Below are 20,419 nucleotides of genomic sequence, written 5' to 3'. Positions count from 1 at the left end.
AATATTTCTCTCATTAATCTCATAATGCTGTTTATTTTGGGGTTTTTTTTTCTCCTTTCCCCACTGCCTCTGTATTTTAACATGGCTGCTACAAGCAGGTCTATTTAATTTGTATGTTCTCCTCCATTTTGCACAGTTCTCCAGATATTGCAGGACCACAACTCCCATCACTCCTGACCATTAGCCATGCTGGCTGGAGCTGATATGAGTTCAAGAACACCTAGAACACCGCAGGTTCTCATAACATAATGGCCTTGTACAGATGCAATGTTAAACCATGGTTTGTCAAGCTCAACACTGGTTTGTTTGCATGTCTTAAACTGATCATGGTTTGTATGGAGCAAATTACACTATTCCGCTGATCACCCAAGTTGTACATGGGCAGAGTGAGGAGGCTGTCAGAGCAAGTGTGCTGGGTGGGTGAATGTGAAACGGAGAAGTTTAATGTCTCCCTTCCCCACTGAACAATCACCGCTGAGAGGAGCAAAAGACAGCCTCGCCTGATAGCAAACTACATAATCTGGGTACAAACAGAAGACTTTCAGAAGGAAAGGACTTTTTCTTCAAAAGGATTGTGGGAGGAGGATGTTTTACTGCTTAGGAGCTTTCTGGAGAGGCCAAAGAGCTCCAAGGCGAGTGTTTATGTTCACTGCCCAGTTTCTGTAACCAGCCAATGGTAAGGCAGCTGGTGATGCCTTGTTAGTCCCCAGATGCCACAAAGGGCTTCAGCGTAGCAGCAGGGTATTTGCAGAGGAGCTCAAGGAATAGCAAGCCAACACTAGACAAAACAAGCCATGGTTTGGCTGAGTATCAGTAAGCTGGACCCTGGACTATTCAACAAACCATGATTAAGACTAACTATCATTTACTGCTACAATTTATATTAACCAGGAATAGGCTTGGTTGTTTTTAAGGAATAAAAAGTTCTCAATCGTTGAGTTCATTTGCATCCACTTGCCATTTAGCAACTTTCCATGCAGTTGCTAATCTCTGTGATACATACCTCTAATGCAGTCAAATGCCTGCTCACATGGAAACTACTGTGACTGAAGCTGCTATCAAGAAAGCTAAAATACGAATGACAACCGCATGGAGAACTATCTAGAGTGACCCACACAGGAGACATGAAATCCAGAACTGAAAAGAATGCAGTGAAAGAAGCTGTGATACTGTCATTATATTTAACTAAATTTCTGCAATTTTATTTCCCCACAAAGTAAATTTACTGAACATAGGTTTGAGAGAAAGCCATCTGAAAGTCTGAATCCGTTCGAATAAATCTGAGTAAAACCATGGAAGAGAATGAGACATACTTTCCCCTTTCTTTTTTTGCAATGGTGGGCGTCAATTATTTGGGGCAAAAACCCCTGCGACCCATTGCTGTGAACCTTTTGTTCATTTCAATGTCCTTGTGAAAGCGACACGGAAATGAACAGAGGTTGCATGGCAACAGGGCCAGGTAGCCCATGCCTTCATTAAGCAAACCTGGAATTTCTGCTCCTGAAAACAAACAAGAGAGACGGAAGCGTCTGCGCTACTTACTGTGGCTGGGGAGGCGCGTGTGGTGTGCGTCACTGAATGGCCAGAGTTCTCCATGGAGTTGCCAATCAGGTAGGTGCCTCCCGTGCTGCTGATGAGCTGTCCTCCCGTGACACCCATCTGAATGCCTCCAGTGCCCACCATACTATGAGAAGAGACCACAGTAGTCACCTGTGCAGAACTGCCTTGGGTATCAAAGTAATTCCCTCCAGTGTTTTGGCTGTACATCTGAGTTTCTGTGTAAGGATACGTGGTTGTTCGTCTTCAGGGAAAAAGAGAGAAAAGACAAAGTTGTTTAGATGCATCCTTTTACTAGAGGAAGACAACTGTTTCACCACAATGGCTTGCATCGAGCTAAATATTATTTCTCATTTCTAACAGCGTTTTCTATTGCACAAAGTCTTTTAAATTTATTGGCTTATAATCTAAGATGAATCTCTTTTCCTGGAAAAAAAACTATCAATTATTTACTACAAAAGTAGCAACACAGCAAACTGTTATTCCCAATGTTTAGAAGTGGAGATGACACACCCTTTGCTAAGAGAAAAACACAACAAGCGTGTAACTACCGAGTCCATCTGTTTCAAATGCTCACTCTCAGTGATGTCAACTCCAAGTACTTCTGAGCTCAGAATACAAAATATTAATTCACAGTAGAAAGATGACATACACTTACGGGCAGAAAAAATAGCTCACGGAATAGCACAGAAAGTGTGTTGCCGTGTTTGCCCATATGTATTCAAACTTCTGTGTGAAATCACGAGAGCTATACAATAACTTTAAAAAGAAACAAAAGCAGATTCTCCAGATATCAGCATGTCCAAGGGAAAGCACAAGCGATGTATACAGGAACTGGGCTCTCTGTGTGTGTGTCCCTGTGGACACAAACATAAAACCATAGAGTTGTCCAACGCCAGTTACCATTTTCATGCACTCAAGATGTTTTGTGTCTTTCTGACATTTCCCTGTGGGAAAGAAGTCAGGTAGCAGTAATTCTGATGAAAGAGAATGGCGCTGAAAGGGTAAATCTTTTATATTTTCTGAGGTTTCAAAGGTGGTGTGCACATGGCACACTCCCACACATTGATTTATTCCCAGCTGACTCTATTAGGTTCTATGGAAATGTCATGACAATGATCTGTCACCTTTTATAAATTAGTACTTCTGCCACCTCATCTTGCCTCAGCATGTACCTGAGCTGAATGCGACCCTAAATTTTCTTTCATCTGCTCATTCAATAGGCTCCGTTTACCTGGAGCACACTGATCTTTCCATGCAAAAGTTGCTCTTAGGTTTAGTACTGTTTTACAGGTGCTTTTCACTCCATCAAGAAAAGGCTTTTCCTTGCAATTAATTATTTTCTACTCAGTTAAGTGTTATTTCCTTACAGGCAGCCTAATTGCTATAAAAATTTGAATGCACAGAAGAACCTCGATTCAAACACCTGTTCTTACTACTGTAGTGTTTAACTTCACCATCTATTTACATAGGGTTCATTTATTATTGTTATTTCAACAGTATGTAGTGATGGTAATAGAATTCAATAACATTAATACATTTAATCATATTAGATAATATTACTGTGGGGAAAGTAGACAAGATTTCTTAGCTAAAAATTAAGAAAGCTGCTTACACCCATCAATATTTATGAGAACTAACACAAGTTTTTATAGGTTTTTAAATTATTTATTCCTGCAAAGCAGAGATGTTGAAAACATTAACCACAATGTAATTTGAAGACAATATATTTGGAATTATTATGGAGAGGAGATGGGAGAATGATAACACAACCCTGGGATTTCGTTTTTAGCAGCACCGCATGTCCTTCTGGAGGGTCTGGTTCACACATCACATTAACTAGGCCAAACCAGCACTTCGTGCAAATGCATGAGGGTGCAAGTTCTCAAAGGGAAATGGCAGCCACCTTGCTCCTCCCCAGTTATTCTGCTGGTGGTTTGATTTAGTGTGCTGCCTAAACCATAGGACAAACCATGGTTACAGCTTGGAGCTAGTTTAGAGAGAGCTAAACCATGGCCTTGGGCTTAGATGACATGGCTTGGCTCAGCACAGCAGCAGAACCAAGCAGCAATACGGCCACATTCCCCTCTCCCAGAGCCTGCATGCTTGCATGTTCACGGTAACGTGCAAGCCAGGCAAATGTCTAATTCTGCCCTTAGGAAACAGCTTTTGCAACACAGGGAATGAACAAATGCATCTAGAAGGCTGGCTGTATGAGAAATAAGGAACATAAGAGTCACAATACTAGAGACCTATAATTAATTAGAGATATCTAACATAAAACTGAAGTAGTAAACTTGATTACTCTTCCACTCAAAATGATAATTATAAAAATTCAGGCGCTAAACTAATCTCTTTCTGTCTGCACACTGCAGGTGACATATCATGGTCACATTCATCCATGAGAAGTACATTATAATGGGAGAGAACAGGCAATACAACCTCAAGAGTCATCCACTTAAAATTGTACTCTTTGTACCTCACTACTCATAGATCAACCGTCTGAAAACTCACAGATCTGTGATGTGCATAATATACTGACTAGAATGCTGCTCCCGCCTCACTGAAAATTTCCATATGAGCATGGCAAAGATTCTCTACCATAAGGCAGTTTTATTTATCTCCCGGTATTGTAATGACGTATGCACCACTTTAAGGACACTGCTTGCTTGCGCTCTCTCTCTCCTTTCAAAATTCCTAGACTGTGTAATTATCACATACTCCCAAGACTGTGTAATTATCACACACTCCCATAATCAGAACTGTTCAGCTTATTTGTGGCATTAGCTTATTTATGTTTCCTGTGTCTGCTGAAAAGAAAAATACCAACCATGGTTTTTATCTCAACATGGGCTTCACCTATATCATGTGACAAAGAAACACCCACCACCCCCTCAAGATCCACGCCAACCACAAAAGATCATTAGCTACCACCAGGTGTCAACCGTGATGGAGCTTTAAAAAACAAAACAAAACAAACACAGAATGAATGATGGGGGTCCATCATTCACAATTGGTGAGGGTAGTTTCATATGTTCACTTTCTCACACATTTTCCCATCTTCGGTCCTATGTGCAGCCTGCATGTAGAAGACCTGCATGTATGAGGGGGATGTCCAAGATGAAGGACTTACATAGCTCCGTTTGTGTAGACGGTGTCACTTCCCTCCACATACTGCACCTGGGCTGGGTAGACATGCTGGACCTGTTGCACCGTTTGCACTTGCTGAACCTGCAAAGAAATCAGTCACATGATGAGATGCGTTTCCCTCTCGGCCATTCAGAACCTAATCTCTACTGTTGCTAATTATTAGTGAGCAATAAACAAACAGTGAAGCAGTGAAGCTTCCTAAACAGATTACAAAACAAACCCACAGTAGGGTGACTGAGGACAGGCTCCCCATGGCATGCTTGCCTTATTTATCTGTACAATATTAAAGTAATAATACTAATAACTTTATTATTTATACCCTGCCCACCTGACTGGGTTCCCCCAGCCACTCTGGGCAACTTGCAGCATATATAAAACATAGTAAAATATGAAACATTAAAAAGTCACTTTTCAGCAGGTGTCCACATAACAGAACAGAACAGAACAGAACATTTAGAAGAGATTCAATCTTGTTCTGTAAATATACTTGAATTATCAAAAAGTGACTTAGCAATGTTAGCTTCATGGCTAAAAATTTTTAAAGAAGGGGGAAAGAATATTGTGAACTGTTCAGATGCCATGGCAAACCATGGTTTGTGGTAAAATAATAATTTAAACCCAAACTATAGGCTGTGCTTGGACAGAACAATGAACTAAGGTTTATTGTTACAGGAATGAGTGCAGTCAAGCCTTGGGCTCATGTATCTTCCCCTCTCCTCTCCGCTTCCATTATGGCTGCAAGGAGCTCAAAGAATTCTGTTTGCCTTTTTGACGAAAGCACCATTCAGCAGGAAACACGAAGCCGTGCAAGCCGTGGACAGTCTTCATTATGGTTTGCTGAAACAAGCCAACTGCAGACTGTGGTTTATGAAGCTGGCTTGTTTCAATAAATCATAGTATGACCCCAGTTTATGATTTAGATGCAACACCAGACTGCTGTTAATCCGAAATGGAAGTGAATCCCTCTCCTCTCCTCCTCAGGCTGTGATGGAAGAGCAGGACAGTACAAAACCAGAGAGGGTGAAGCTGAGGCCCAGTGCCTTTGGGGGACGGGAGGGGGACGGTATTCACCGGCAGCTTCTCCCCCTGCCCTGCAACAGCCACTGTGAGCACCGCCAGTGAGGTGACCAGGGGGCACCCAGCCAGCAGCTGAGCCCAGGGCACGCGGGGAAGCACATCACAAGCTGCACCCCCCCGTTCTTGCACCCCTTGGGGAGTGGGACTTGGGTACTCCGGTCAGCCCCGGGGAGAAGGTGCCCAGGCATCGGAGGGGCTTTGTCCATGCCATGGCTCCCCATGCAGCTGAGCATCTCTGGGGGGTGGCGGGACTGTGTGCCACTGAGTAGCACCAGAAAAAGCACTGCTGAGGCCAACATTCATTCCTATGTCTAACACAGCAATATCTTAAGTGCTGACACAATCAAGCAAACCATGGTTTAGAGTTACTTCCCTGCTCAATAATCTTGTCCCTGGATGCAATGGCCTCTGGAAGCAAGGGACTTAACTATGGGTTTTCTATTCAGACCGCATACCAAAACGTAACTTGTACAAACCACAGCTTGTTTTCCAATACTCCTTTGCCAGCCTATTGCATAGCATGGTTTGTGTCAAACAACAGTTCTACTTCCCTAAGCATGGTTTGCTGCAAGTTGGAACTTAATTCTGACAGCAAATTCTGCCTTTGAATAATTGTCTATTTCCTTCAGGTGTATTGCAGATGTCTGGACAAATTCATGTTATTTCCTGTCAACTGAATTCTGAACTCTTGATAACATAACAAAAATGCAGTTTACGCTATCTTTAATCCTGACCGCTCTGCTGCATGATATCTGTTTTCAAACAAAATTACCCTGGAATTTATGTCCATATTTATACATTCTATAGATTTATATGTGGATCTTCAGATGTTATCCTTGAAGATAATAGAATGAGTAAATATGAAGCAGAACTGCCAGTAGTCTATTACTCACACTACTTTGGGGACTGGCAGGGGGTACTGTTTATCCACACATTGAGAGAGGATGAAAGATATTCTAGTCCTTAAGTGCTTTTCAATTATATGTCTCTGCTACTCTAATTGGACTGTGCAAAGCTGTTACCAGCAAATTAAATATCTTCTTTTTTTGCTAGTCACATAAATCTTTGAAAAGCCATCAGTACAAATTCTTCATTTGAATCAAAACAAATACCTTCACTTTAAAAACAAATCATATACTTTTAGTGAAAAACTGAGGCCTTGTCATCCACTAACCCAGATATTGTAGGGAATGACTTCTGTGCAATTATATTAATTTATTTCTATTATTCTCAACTGTGAAGTCTTCCCATTTTGAAAATGCTTACAAACCTATGTGAGGGTTTAAGAATTGTCACAATGTGCTTTTTAAAAACACCAGGCCATTTTCATTCTTGCAGTTTTGAGCTTCTGGAAACTATAAGGTGCTTTGACTACTTCGTTCCAGCTGGGGATGAATTCATAAGATCCTAATTTGTAGAGTTGGAAGGGAGCTTGAGGGTCACCTAGTCCAACCCCCTGCAATGCAGGAATCTCAACTAAGGCATCCATGATGATCTCCTCCCCGTCTCAGTCATCTAAGACTTACAACTTGGCAAGGGCACAAGCCAATGGGGGGAGAGTACCAAGGCGTTTGTCCTCCCCACCTCAGACGAGGGCAAGCAGCCAGCAGGAAGCAGGAAGCAGCGTTGCCAGAGCAGGAGAGGCAGCAGGAGACGGAGGGCAACCAGAAGGCAACTTCTTCCTCTCACCCATCACTGAGATCAGTCAGCCAACACCCCCCTCCCCAATCTCATTTCCCCAAGGCACATCATGGATACAATTTATGTAGACAATTTATCTCACCACCAGGCCTGGCCAGCATCAATCCACAATAGTCAGATCACAGAAGGCTCACTGTAAATTAGCCCACCACCCACTTAAGCAAAAAAAAACCCCTGTGATTTATTCTTTGGGCATTCTACCCCATCCAGGGTATAAACCATCTCTTCTCTACCCTGTTGCACACCCAGGGGATATAACTCTCGAAGGCATAAAACCTATGTATACCATGCATTCAGCCTCTCATACACCCCAAATTGTGTATGCTACATACAATAAACAATATATGCAATATGTGTACCTAGGGGGTTGTTGGGACTAGTAACTACTGAGAGTGAGGAAATTTGTGCATTTGTAAGTGCAGGTGAATGTGTGCAGCTGAAATTTAATGAGGCATGAATATATTTGTCGTTGTAGTTCCCAATTCAGACTGCATTAAACTTAATGACTCATCAACAGGTTTTAAGTTAACCAAGCCAGACTTAGAACTGTAAGATTTTCCATCTCCAGCTTGCCTGTACAATGCACAAGATCTTAATATATGAAAGGAGTTGAACAGGTGTGTTTTCTGTTTACATGTCTATAAATGGCAAGACTGTATGGGCAATTTCAATATAAAATTCTGTTAATTGTGTGAATCAAGTAAACAGGTTTTCAATCTGTAAATCAGTAAATGGGAAAAAAGTGAGCCTTTAACAGATTTCTGAAAAAAGACAAAATGGAATTACGGTACTAATATCCTAAGTATTTTTAGAAAACCCCAAACTTATTCCCCCTAAAAGACCTGATTTAAGAGAACTCGCCATGCTAGGATTATTTTCTAAAACAAGAATTGTATAATGGTGCTTCCCTCACTGCGAGAAGTGAAGTTACAGGGAACCAGACAGAGGGCCTTCTTGGTAGTTCCACCCTGTGGAATGCCCTCCCATCAGATGTCAAGGTGATAAATAATTATACAACCTTCTGTAGACATCTGAAGGCAGCCTTGCATTGAGAAGCTTTTAATGTGCGATGTTCTGTTGTGCTTTTGCATATTCTCTTGGAAGTTGCTCAGAGTGGCTGGGGCAACCCAAAATAAGCTGTACTTGTACTTGTTATTGTTATTGTAACTAGGAACCTATCTCTCTCTCTCTCTCTCTCTCTCTCTCTCTCTCTCTCTCTCTCTCATCACTTACTGTATTTTTCACCCTATAGGACGCACTTTTTCCCCTCCAAAAATGAAGGGGAAATGTGTGTGCGTCCTATGGGGCGAATGCAGGCTTTCGCTGAAGCCTGGAGAGCGAGAGCGGTCGGTGCGCACCGACCCCTCTCGCTCTCCAGGCTTCGCGGACCTCTCCGCAAGCAGCGGGAGCGCTCCCGCTGCTTGGGGAGAGTTGCTGGCATCCCGAAGCCTGCGCGCGCTGATCTCAGCGTGTCCAGGCTTTGCGGACCTCTCCGCAAGCAGCAGGAGCGCTCCCGCTGCTTGGGGAGAGTTGCCGGCATCCCGAAGCCTGCGCGCGCTGATCTCAGCACGTCCAGGCTTCGCGGACCTCTCCGCAAGCAGCGGGAACGCTCCCGCTGCTTGGGGAGAGTTGCTGGCACCCCGAAGCCTGCACGCGCTGAGATCAGCGCGTCCAGACTTCGCGGACCTCTCCGCAAGCAGCAGGAACACTCCCGCTGCTTGGGGAGAGTTGCCGGCATCCCGAAGCCTGTGGCGCTGAGATCAGCGCGTCCAGGCTTCGCGGACCTCTCTGCAAGCAGCGGGAACGCTCCCGCTGCTTGGGGAGAGTTGCCGGCATCCCGAAGCCTGCACGCGCTGATCTCAGCGGGTCCAGGCTTCGTGGACCTCTCCGCAAGCAGCGGGAACGCTCCCGCTGCTTGGGGAGAGTTGCCGGCATCCCGAAGCCTGCGCGCGCTGAAATCAGCGCGTCCAGGCTTCGCGGACCTCTCCGCAAGCAGCAGGAGCCACCGCTGGGCTCCCACGGCTTGCAGAGAGCTGCCTGTTTGGGGGCTGGGGTCGGGGGAAGCTCGGGCCGCCCCAGCCCTGCGCCTGGGGGGGAAATAATTTTTTTCTCTTTATTTCCCCCCCAAAAAACTAGGTGCGCCTTATGGGATGGTGCGTCCTATAGGGCGAAAAATACGGTAGCTATATCCCATGGGCAAACCAGTTAAATATCAAATTTTAAAGACGCAGTTCTACATATTTGAGGGGGGGGGGGCGGAATCAAACTCACAAAATTAGTTTGGAGAACCAAAGTAAATGAGGTATAGGTGGGCATCCTAGCACATCTCAATCTTCTTCCAGCCACCTCATTTGAACAAGCCCTTCACCTCAAATTCTCAAGCTACCGCTAGTGACATGGGTATTCCGGGGGGGGAAAGTCCTACACAAATTAGGTAGTGTACATAGGGTAGTCACTCTGCATTAGAAAATTTGCCAGCGCTGCCATGACAGAACACAGGATGTGGCATAAGTCACCACACACTCATAGAACATCGCCACTAATGGATAACCCTATAAAGGAAGACCACAAGTCAGACGGCAGACGGTGTGGCCTGGGGCGAGAACATCCTGGCCTCATGTCTTGCTGGTTGACGAATGCAGGAGACAAGCCCACGATGCTCCTGACTCAGTCGGGGTGACTGGGGTAGTTTGGTGGGAGACCCTTACCTTTCCCTACTGATATACACACGTTAGGTAAAGGGACCCCTGACCATTAGGTCCAGTCGTGGCCAACTCTGGGGTTGCGGCGCTCATCTCGCTCTATAGGCCGAGGGAGCCGGCGTACAGCTTCCGGGTCATGTGGCCAGCATGACTAAGCCGCTTCTGGTGAACCAGAGCAGCGCACGGAAACGCCGTTTACCTTCCTGCTGGAGTGGTACCTATTTATCTACTTGCACTTTGACGTACTTTTGAACTGCTAGGTTGGCAGGAGCAGGGACCGAGCAACGGGAGCTCACCCTATCACGGGGATTCATTACATTTATTTAGCTACAGGTGGTCGTTTAAAATATTTTTCCTTTAAAATCTATTATAAAACTGCCAAAATGTTTTGTTACTGTTATTGTTCTTACCCTAACTTGAGTCCTTCACATTGTTTAGGGTTGGCACTGGGGAGAGATGTGCTCTTGTGCCTTTTACAGCTGTGTGGAAGGCAGAAATTAAGCAGGACAAGACTTTTATTGCGGAGAAATACAATTACATAGAAAGCTTCACCTATTGTCAGTCTAAGCGTCAATACATCTTATTACCTGTTTGTGGGGTTCAATTTATTTTTGGGCCCTCCATTCCCATCTACAAAAGAGGGTACAAAATTGCATCTACTATTTATTTTTGGAATTGATTTGTCTGTGTGTTCTCTATGAATCTGATGCCTCTCAAGATATTGTCGCTGAACTCAGCACTGGGATTTCTGACACAGGAGCATGGATTTTCATCAACGCTGGGCCACCTGCTGCCATTCTGAACCAAGATGGTGGACTGAAACATGTGTTTGGTATGCCATTGCCTGATTTTTGGCATGACTGGTCCAAACTGCATTGATTTTGACACCTCTGAAGATACTGTTACCCCATTTGTTGTGATTTTGACAAATCTGGCATCACAGGCCCAACCTGCACCAATATGGATGGTTCTGAAGATATTGTTGCCCAAGTCTGCATGAGGGTTAATGAGGTGGTCTTCATCTACTTTTGGATGCTTGATGCCATGCTGAATCAATATGGTGGACCACAATTAAACATTAGCATCTCCCCCAATTGGGGTTGTGTCAAGCATTTCCTGGGTTAGGTTGGAGCCTTGGCATAGTGTGTGAGAGCACATAGCCCTAAAACTCACAAAAACACTACTCATATAAAAACCCATTTCTCTGAATTCCTGGGCACAGCCAGGCACTCCTAAGCAGTAGAACATAAACAGTGTTTAAATCTTATGCAAATGTGTGTGTTTTGTAAGTGCAGCAGGAGACCCAGTCAACACACAGTTTATGAGGCCCAAACAATTGTGTTGGCACCTCTGGATGGACTAGGGGTCAGAATCAGTATAATGCAGCTTCCTATGCCATTTAAGGTCAAAACCCAAAAGCAAAAAAGGAAGACATCCAATGGTAGAGTAAACAGCAGCAAGGAAAGATAAATAACCTGAATTTACAAAGGAAAAAGTGAGCACTACAAGACTGGCAAGATAATGAAAGAACAAGATCAACCTCACCACCACAGTTGTCAGGGAAAGCAGAATGTCAAAAAGGAATACCAAAAGAAAGAGCAGCAGGGGTAACTGTTTCAAAAGAAGATAACCAAGTTATCTTCTTTCTTTCCAGCAAAAAGAAACATGTTTTGAAATAAAAAGATCCTAAAAACTGCAGATTTATTGAACACCAAATGACAGTTCAAAGACCCCCTACAAGAAGATGCGATGCAGGAAAACCTACATGGAATAGAAATGAGAGTAGAATGAGAATTAAAAACTGAGCAGGGGGGACTCTGATTAAGACAAAAATGTCACCAGGTTTTCAAAAGCAGCAAGCCGACAAATGGAAGACAGCAGAGGAGAAACGAAAGAAATGACAGCCCTTCAAGCAAGAAAAGTGAACAGAGCAAGAAACGCCAGTGCCAAAAACTGACAGTGACTGTGCTCCCCACTGATGCCCCCCAACAGAAGAGGGTCAAGCAGGTTGGTTCCTGTATTATATGAGAAGTATCCCTGAAGGTAAGAAGTGCTGCAGGTAAATCTTTAGCTCATCTTCACTGGTTCTTTATTTTCTAAAGAAACCCAATTTGGAGGAGCACTCTCCACTTAACCGGAAAGTCTCTACTTACGTAATGCAGAAACTCTGTTGAACATTGAGATAGAAAAAGTAAATTGGGCAGATACATGATTCAAGTCTGAATGCCAGCATAGTCTTCATATGTTTTCAAAGGATGGGGGAAAGAAAATGCAAAATACATTCTCATGGGACATCTGCCTTGAAGATGGAGATATCAGAGCAGGCTTCCTCAACCTCGGCCCACCAGATGTTTTGAGACTACAATTCCCAGCATCCCTGACCACTGGTCCTGCTAGCTAGGGATCATGGGAGTTGTAGGCCAAAAACATCTGGAGGGCTGAGGTTGAGGAAGCCTGTATTACAGTAACCACTGGTAAATATGTGCAGGACACCATTCTATGTTTCAAGTTAGAGCTCCTGCACCCATTTTCAAGGTCAGGAAAGATGTGGCACACATCCCAATTCAGCCCCTCTTTTTAAAATGGAGACATCAGAATTAATGATCCAGCACATTTAGGAACCTAATCTGCGTTTCAGTCTTAGATTCCCGTTTAAAGACCACAAGCCGTTTCCATGAGGTTATAGAAAATGTTGAACAAATGAACCAAAATGAAAAGGTTGAAATATCAGAATGTAAGTTGGTGACCAAGGTCAGCACACCATTCAACTTTTCAAGCCTGACCCTCTGGCGGGTTTCCAAGAGAGTAAGGAAAGATGCAACACACAACTGTAAGAGTTTCCTTTGAGCACTGAGATATCCAGTTGAACAGCAAGGGCTCAAGGGCAGATGAGGCAAAAGAGATCACAATGTGGTAGCTGAAGAAACGCCTCTCAAAACACTGTCTTTTATTAGTCATTATTTTCATTGTCATTTGCAGAAGAAAGGCATAACAAAACAAATTACATGCGTCTGTAGAATCTGCTGCCTCACAGGAACAAATGGAGCATCAATTTATACAGCATGCTGCTATTCAATGTTTGTCAACAACATCAAAAGTGGATAAAAACATTCAGCGCAAAATTAAAAGCCACCCTGAATGAGAAAAACGAAGCATTATACAAGGGAAGGTACTGCGCCAGACAATATGCTTTTCAAACAGAAGACTGAGAGAAGCTAAACCAGCTCGATTCATTCAGATTTTTAAATCCAATTTGAAATTTTAATTATAGCACTTTCAAATAAAGCAGACTAAATACTGTATTTTTTCAAGTAGCAAAAACATATAGAGAATAATAAAACTCTTAACAGCAAAAACTGGGTACTAGTCTAGTTATGTAATACAATCTCCACAACTAACATTTCATTGAGCATGTAGTGTCATTTCATGCATATTCTTAAGGTATTAATAGCTAATATAAGACAAATCTGAGTAGTTGCTGGGTGAGAATTGTTATCTTCTCCCCCATTACATATGAAAAGACAGGAGACCAAATTTCCACAAAGGTATTTCTCTTTGTTATACCTTCTGCCCCTCTTCTAAGACTAGTGAGTCGCTCTGAGACAGTCACATCCCACAAAGGGTAGCTCAGCCTGAGAATGCCAAACAGATGCTTTCTGCACCAAACGTGCAGTTATCAATATGGGGTAAAAAACCCTAAATCTTGATGTCAAATAATGAGGTCATAATCTATGTTCAATGAAAGAACGCTAAAGCTGGATTTGGCAAGAGTTGTTCAATTATTTTAGAAATGGTATCAAAGACCCTGGTATTCTGCCTAGCATGGAAAAAGGTTCCAAGATTCCCACATCCCTCCAGCAAAGAGGATTTATTGATTTTTGTTAAGTGAACCAGAGTCCAATGTCACCCAAGAAAGACCTTCAAAGAAGCTTCATGGAGACAAAATGGTTTTTTAAGGTGGGGTCCTTCACAAGCCTTCACTTATTTTCATTCATTTCTTTGCCTGTTTTGGTCTCCTATACTAAACATAAACCTTTTGCATTCCCCATACAATATTCCACAAACAGACAATAAATCAATGAAGCCCCCCTTTTCATGTCACAATGAGATTTAGTACACACGGATTAGAATATTGTAAGGGAACAAAGTCCTTCCCTTCGTCATTCTACACATTTTGCGAATCAACCAACACTGGAGAAGCTGGGGCCAATTAGGGTGCATTTTTTAAAGATTTTCCTTCAACCCTTGACCCACCCAGCCTTTGTATGAAGCTAACACCATTTACATACTAATTATGAATCTCCCTCTAGAGCTCCATACAGAGCTGTGATAAACACAGATGGTTCTAACCCTGCACTTGGACTCCATGACTCCGCAGCTGAAGACAGGAGGCTGGTAGGGAGGCTGCGTTTGGGGAGGGAGCAGCCTGGATGAGTGGAGAAGAGGTGCAGCAACATCCTGAATAAAGGCTATTAGGGGGCCATTTTAGCTGGAGTAAAACTGAAACACAGATCTTTTTTTGGTGATCTAGATGGATTGGCACTGTGGGTTAAACCACAGAGCCTAGGACTTGCTGATCAGAAGGTCGGCGGTTCGAATCCCCGCGACGGGGTGAGCTCCCATTGCTCGGTCCCTGCTCCTGCCTACCTAGCAGTTCGAAAGCACATCAAAGTGCAAGTAGATAAATAGGTACCGCTCCAGCGGAAGGTAAACGGCATTTCCGTGCACTGCTCTGGTTTACCAGAAGTGGCTTAGTCATGCTGGCCACATGACCCGGAGGCTGTACGCCGGCTCCCTCGGCCAATAAAGCGAGATGAGCGCCGCAACCCCAGAGTCGGCCACGACTGGACCTAATGGTAAGGGGTCCCTTTACCTTTAGATAGATAGATAGATGGATAGAGAGACTACTTTGGCTTTTGCACGAAAATGACTTGTTTTCCATGTTTCATCCATATCGGACAAGCAAGCACTTTACCTGTTGTTGCACTGGTAATTGCTGTACCACCTGGGTGGGCACGGCTGCTTGGCCAGCTACAGAAGTCTGTAAAGTCACTGTCGAACCTGTGTCCGAACCAGTCTCTGATGTCTGCATTGTCGTTTCTGCATGAAATTGAAAAATAAGCAAGTTAAGGGTTGTGCTCTCTTTTAAAGACTGGCCACTTCAAATGGCCACGTTTCCTTCATAATCCAGCAGCTTCCTCCTCTGGTGAGAACTTCACCACAGACTCCTGAGGAAGCTTATCAGACATGGAAGAAGAGAAGAGGTCTGACTATAGAGCAGTAACTGGTGAAGAAACAAAAGGGATGAATAATGGAGAAATGCAAAACAGGGACCCTCCCAAGGACACGTATTTGAACCTGGGATTTTTAACTTGTTCTTTAATGATCTAGTGTGATCTGGATACCAAACTGATGATACCAAATTGTTCAGAGTGGTTAAAACAAAAAGGGATTGCAAGGAGCTCCAAAAGGATCTCTCCAAACTTAGTGAATATGCAGTAAAATGGCAAATGCAATTCAACGTCAGCAAATGTGAAGTGATGCACATTGGGCCAAAACAAAATGAATAATAATAATAATAACCCTATATTCCACAAAAACATTCATGGGGTCTGAACTGGTAGTTAGTGACTGGGAATAAGATTTTGGGTTTGTAGTGGATAGCTCCATGAAGATATCAACCCAAAGTGTGCCAGCTGCGAAAAAGGTGAATTCCATATGAGGGATCATTAGGAAAGGAACTGAAAATAATACTGTTATATACATATATAGCAATGCTGCACTTGGAGCACTGCGTACATTGCTGGTCCCATTGCCTCAAAAAGGATATTGGAGGGCTCAAAATGGTTCAGAAAAGGGGAACAAAAATTATCAGAGGATTGGAGCAATTCCCCTGTGAGGAAAGGTTAGAATATTGGGGGGCTTTTGAGTTTAGATGTGTGTTTTTGGTGGGGGCGGCGTGGAGATGATAAGAGGTATATCAAATTATGGATGGTGCGAAGAAAGCAGAGGTAAGCTTTTCTCCCCCTCTCATAACACGAGAATTTGGGGACATCCAATGACTGTGAATGTTGGAAGCTTCAGGTCAGACAAAAGAAAGAACTCCTTCATATAAGACACAGTTAAAGCATGGAACACACTCCCCATTCAGGACTCCTGCCCACCCCGTCCCCCAGAAACAGCCCTTCTGTCTTGTCAGGATTCAACTTCAGTCTGCTAACCTCCATTCCTCCTCCAACTGCCTCCACTCACACAGGACCTTCACCACCTTCGCTGGTTCCAATTTAAAGAAGAGGTAGGGATCCGGGTGAACACCCAGCCCAACCCCCCTGGTGATCTCTCCCAGTAGCTTCATATAGACATTGAATAGCATGTGGGAGAGGACGGAGCCCAGAGGTACTCCACAAGTGGGAGCCCAGGGGGCCAAACACTCGCCACCCAACACCATTTTCTGGACATGACCCAGGAGGAAGAAGCAAAACCATTGCCTAATGAGGGTCCCAACTCCCCTAGATGGTCCAGAAGGATACCATGGTCCATGGTATCACAGAAGCGTTCATAGCTCAGCATTTAAGAAATGTACAGTTGGGTGGCTCACAGGGGCACTCACGACTAAAAACTGAGAATAAAATAAAAGTAATGAGGAGTTTACAGGAATTCTTCACCTCACTCCCAGCCAAGGATGGCACATGGACAATACAGATACAGGCATATTTCTCTAATTTGTACATTTTCAGCAAGAAAAATAAAAGTCAAGAAATGAATGACTGAGTTTAATTAAGTAAACGACTGATTGTAGTAACAAAAAAAAGTTACATTTTGAATAGTATTTTAACTGTTTGATTGTTTTGAAGGCTTCTTTAGTACATCAAAATACTAAACCATAAATCCTTCTTGCTATTTCTTATTAAAACATAAAATTTAACTCTAATAGCAACATGCACTTTCTGTTGTTTGGATGAACTGATCTTTTTTTAAAGCGATAGATCCAGAAAACCATCAGTGGATGGGGATGGATGGAAAGTTCTTCTTCTTGGTAGCTATCTTAGCCTGGTAAAAAGCCTTTCCTAAGGATTGGGGGACCTGCTGAAAGGGGTGGGTTTTGTATAGGATGCTACAAAGGAGAGGGATTGCTAAAAATCAGGTTGAGGCAACTTTCATGAGTGGAAGGTGCCCAATTTTCAACAAACCCTCCTTTTCCTTAGCCCCTATGTTGCAGCCCACCTCATTTGGCAGGGTCACCATCTCTGGCCTCCAGAAGAGGCTGAGGAGGGGCTCAGGAACGTTGGCGGGGAGGGGGAGAAAGATAATCTTCCGGCATGGCCCTTCAGTGGGTGTTTCTCTGGATCTAACATGGCTACCTTTATTTTTGTGTGTATCACAATGATTGTTAAAGACATTCTGTGTGCTAGTAATACAGTGGTACCTCGGGTTAAGAACTTAATTCGTTCTGGAGGTCTGTTCTTAACCTGAAACTGTTCTTAACCTGAAGCACCACTTTAGCTAATGGGGCCTCTTGGTGCCACTGCGCCGCCGCTGCACGATTTCTGTTCTCATCCTGAAGCAAACTTCTTAACCTGAGGTAATATTTCTAGCTTAGCGGAGTCTGTAACCTGAAGTGTATGTAACCTGAGGTACCAATGTACTGCAGAAGACAGAACGTGACATGCTCAACATTTTCCATATACCTGCTTGATCCATCAACGGATACCGAGATGTCGTGCTTCAAAGTAATTGTAGTATAGAACTTTACAGTGCTCTTTTCAAGTGATTTGCTTATCACACAACAAAGGCAGTCAGATTAATCTCTTCTGAAAAGCTAAATAGCCCTCTGCTGCCTTATAAGAACACTGCCCCTATGGAAATGAACTGTATATGACGGAAGGAGAGAGGGGCCCAACTTCCGTCTAGCCATCCTTGCCTAATGTGACTGTCAGGTGTGTCACCAACAACAGATGCTTGTTTGACAAAGGACCTTTTTATTCTGGCTAATTAAGCAGTTGGACACACCCGCCTGTTAACGGGTCTGCTTTATACAACCAGCACTAGCTGAATCATGTGAATCTACAGATAAATAGGGCACATTTTGAAAGAAGCCTAATTAACCTCTAAGAGAGGAAAATAATATTGCAGTAACCCAGCTGCTGATTGTGACAAGATTAGCATTTCTTCAATTTAAGAAATAGTGTTTAGAACACAGCTTTTATTACAAAATTTATCTTCCCCCAATGTTCTTTGCAAAAGTTGTTCAGGGTTATTTAATACGCTCTAGATGCACAGTAGGGCTCCTTCTGTCTTCTGTGCTGCGCATACCAGAATGAATGGTTTAACAATCTGATCCATCAATTACCTAGCAAATCACACAGTGCAAATATGCCATCTTAATAGTAACTATTTTTAGCAAGCACTTTCATCAGCAACTAATTTGCTATTCCAAACACTACAGTTTGCAAAATCTTGTTACACTGCATCTACTTTAATGTCTGCACAAAATGATGTCACATGTTCTTAAATCAGTACAATTCAGTACAAAAACATACATGCCTGTAATTTACTTTCAAGACATCAAGCTATCTCCAAGTCCTCAAAACACTCCAACAATGGTGTCTCCGAAAAATTTTACGTATCACTTGGGAAGACAGGTGAATTAACTAAAGCCAGTGTACTGGAAGAAGCAAAGATCACAAGTGTTGAAGCAATGATTCTTCAGCCTCAACTTTGTTGGACTGGTCATGTTGTGCGGATGCCTGATTATCGTCTTCCAAAGCAACTACTCTATTCCGAACTTAAAAATGGAAAACGTAATGCTGGTGGGTCAACAAAAGAGGTTTAAAGACTTGTCTCAAGGCAAATCTAAAAAAGTGTAGTATAAACACTGACAACTAGGAAGCACTGGCCTGCGAGCGCTCCAACTGGAGAACAGCCTTGACCAAAGGTGTCATGGGCTTTGAAGACGCTCAAACTCAGGACAAAAGGGAGAAATGTGCTAAGAGGAAGGCATGCTTGACAAATCCACACAGTGATCAACTCCCACTCAGAAACCAATGTCCCCACTGTGGAAGGATGTGTGGATCCAGAATTGGCCTCCACAGTCAAGTACGGACTTACTGTTAAGACAGTGTTCATGGAAGACAATCTTACTCGGCTATGAGGGATCACCAAATAATAATAATAATAATAATAATAATAATAATAATAATAATAATAATAATAATAATAATAATAATAATATATTCCCTGCCCACCTGGCTGGGCTTCCCCAGCCACTTGGGCGGCTTCCAACAAAGTATTAAAATACAGTAATCTGTTAAACATTAAAAGCTTCCCTAAAGAAGGTTGCTTTTCTCTTTTTCCTCCCAAGAAAAATATCTCTAGCTAGGAAGTGATCTTATAGAAGGGACTTTTAAAAATAACTTGCCTATGTAACTGTGAATGGCCACATTTTCATATGGTGGATTTGTTTCTGAACAGCGTAATTCTTAATTTTTTTAAGCAGCGTCTTTGTGTGTGTGAGTGAGTGCATGCAAACACACACACACACACTCCAGTACAAAGCACTGATTTCCTATTCTATAAAACAAATGAATTACTAAGATCAACAATAAAACCTTTATGAGAACTGGGGAAGTATTTTATAAATATGAAATAAATAAACTAAATGGCTTAGCATTTCATAGATGTATCAGAGAAACTGGTCAGCTGCCTGTCCTGGATGGGTTTCAGGTATGAAGCCTGGGAGTGCTTGCAGATCCAGGTCTGTCTCAGTAGCTAGATAATAACAATAATTTTATTATTTATATGAGTTCCCCCAGCCACTCCGGGCAATGGTGCCTTTTACCGGCTGTGCCTATCCTGAAAGCGATGGCCATTCCTGGACCAGGAGAGCTTGACCAGAGCAGTTCAGGCAGTCGTGATTTCAAGATTGGTTTACTGCAATGCACTCCGAGTGGGACTTCCCTTGGGCTTGACCCGGAAACAGCCCTAGTGCAGAGCATGGCCGCAGGGTTGCTGACAGGAGGGACACCCAATGAGCACAGAACACCTCCGCTCAGAAATCTGCACTGAATCCTTTGGTTTCATTCACAAGAAACTTGTTAGACGTTTTTAAAGTAAATAAATAAACAAATACTTTTTTTCTTGCTGATTCAGAAAGGTCGTATTGCATACAGTGGTCAAAACAGATTCCTTGACCATATTACTTGTATGGGAAACAAAATAGCTTTGACCATATC

The 20,419-nt window shown here is 43.1% G+C and overlaps 1 protein-coding gene across 9 annotated transcripts in view; it reads right to left on the bottom strand.

The window, feature by feature from the left end:
- RFX3 (regulatory factor X3) overlaps positions 1–20,419 on the bottom strand; it is a 121,164-nt gene that overhangs the window by 49,718 nt on the left and 51,027 nt on the right. For 6 of the 9 annotated variants that reach the window (XR_014520923.1, XR_014520924.1, XM_083483376.1 and 3 more), the window contains exons 2-4: positions 15,163–15,287; positions 4,691–4,788; positions 1,543–1,801 (exon numbers count right to left, since the gene is read on the bottom strand). Coding sequence is in view for 7 of the 9 variants with exons in the window: in XM_083483376.1 (XP_083339502.1) it covers positions 1,543–1,801; positions 4,691–4,788; positions 15,163–15,279 (474 nt within the window). In the remaining 2 variants the exon portion in view is untranslated. The remainder of the gene's footprint in view (positions 1–1,542; positions 1,802–4,690; positions 4,789–15,162; positions 15,288–20,419) is intronic. The other 3 variants (XM_083483379.1, XM_083483380.1, XM_083483381.1) reach the window with 1 other exon arrangement.

This window comes from Podarcis liolepis, assembly GCF_965112155.1.
Source record: "Podarcis liolepis genome assembly, chromosome: 17".
NCBI lineage: Eukaryota > Metazoa > Chordata > Lepidosauria > Squamata > Lacertidae > Podarcis > Podarcis liolepis.
This window is presented reverse-complemented; position numbering and strand designations above follow the sequence as displayed.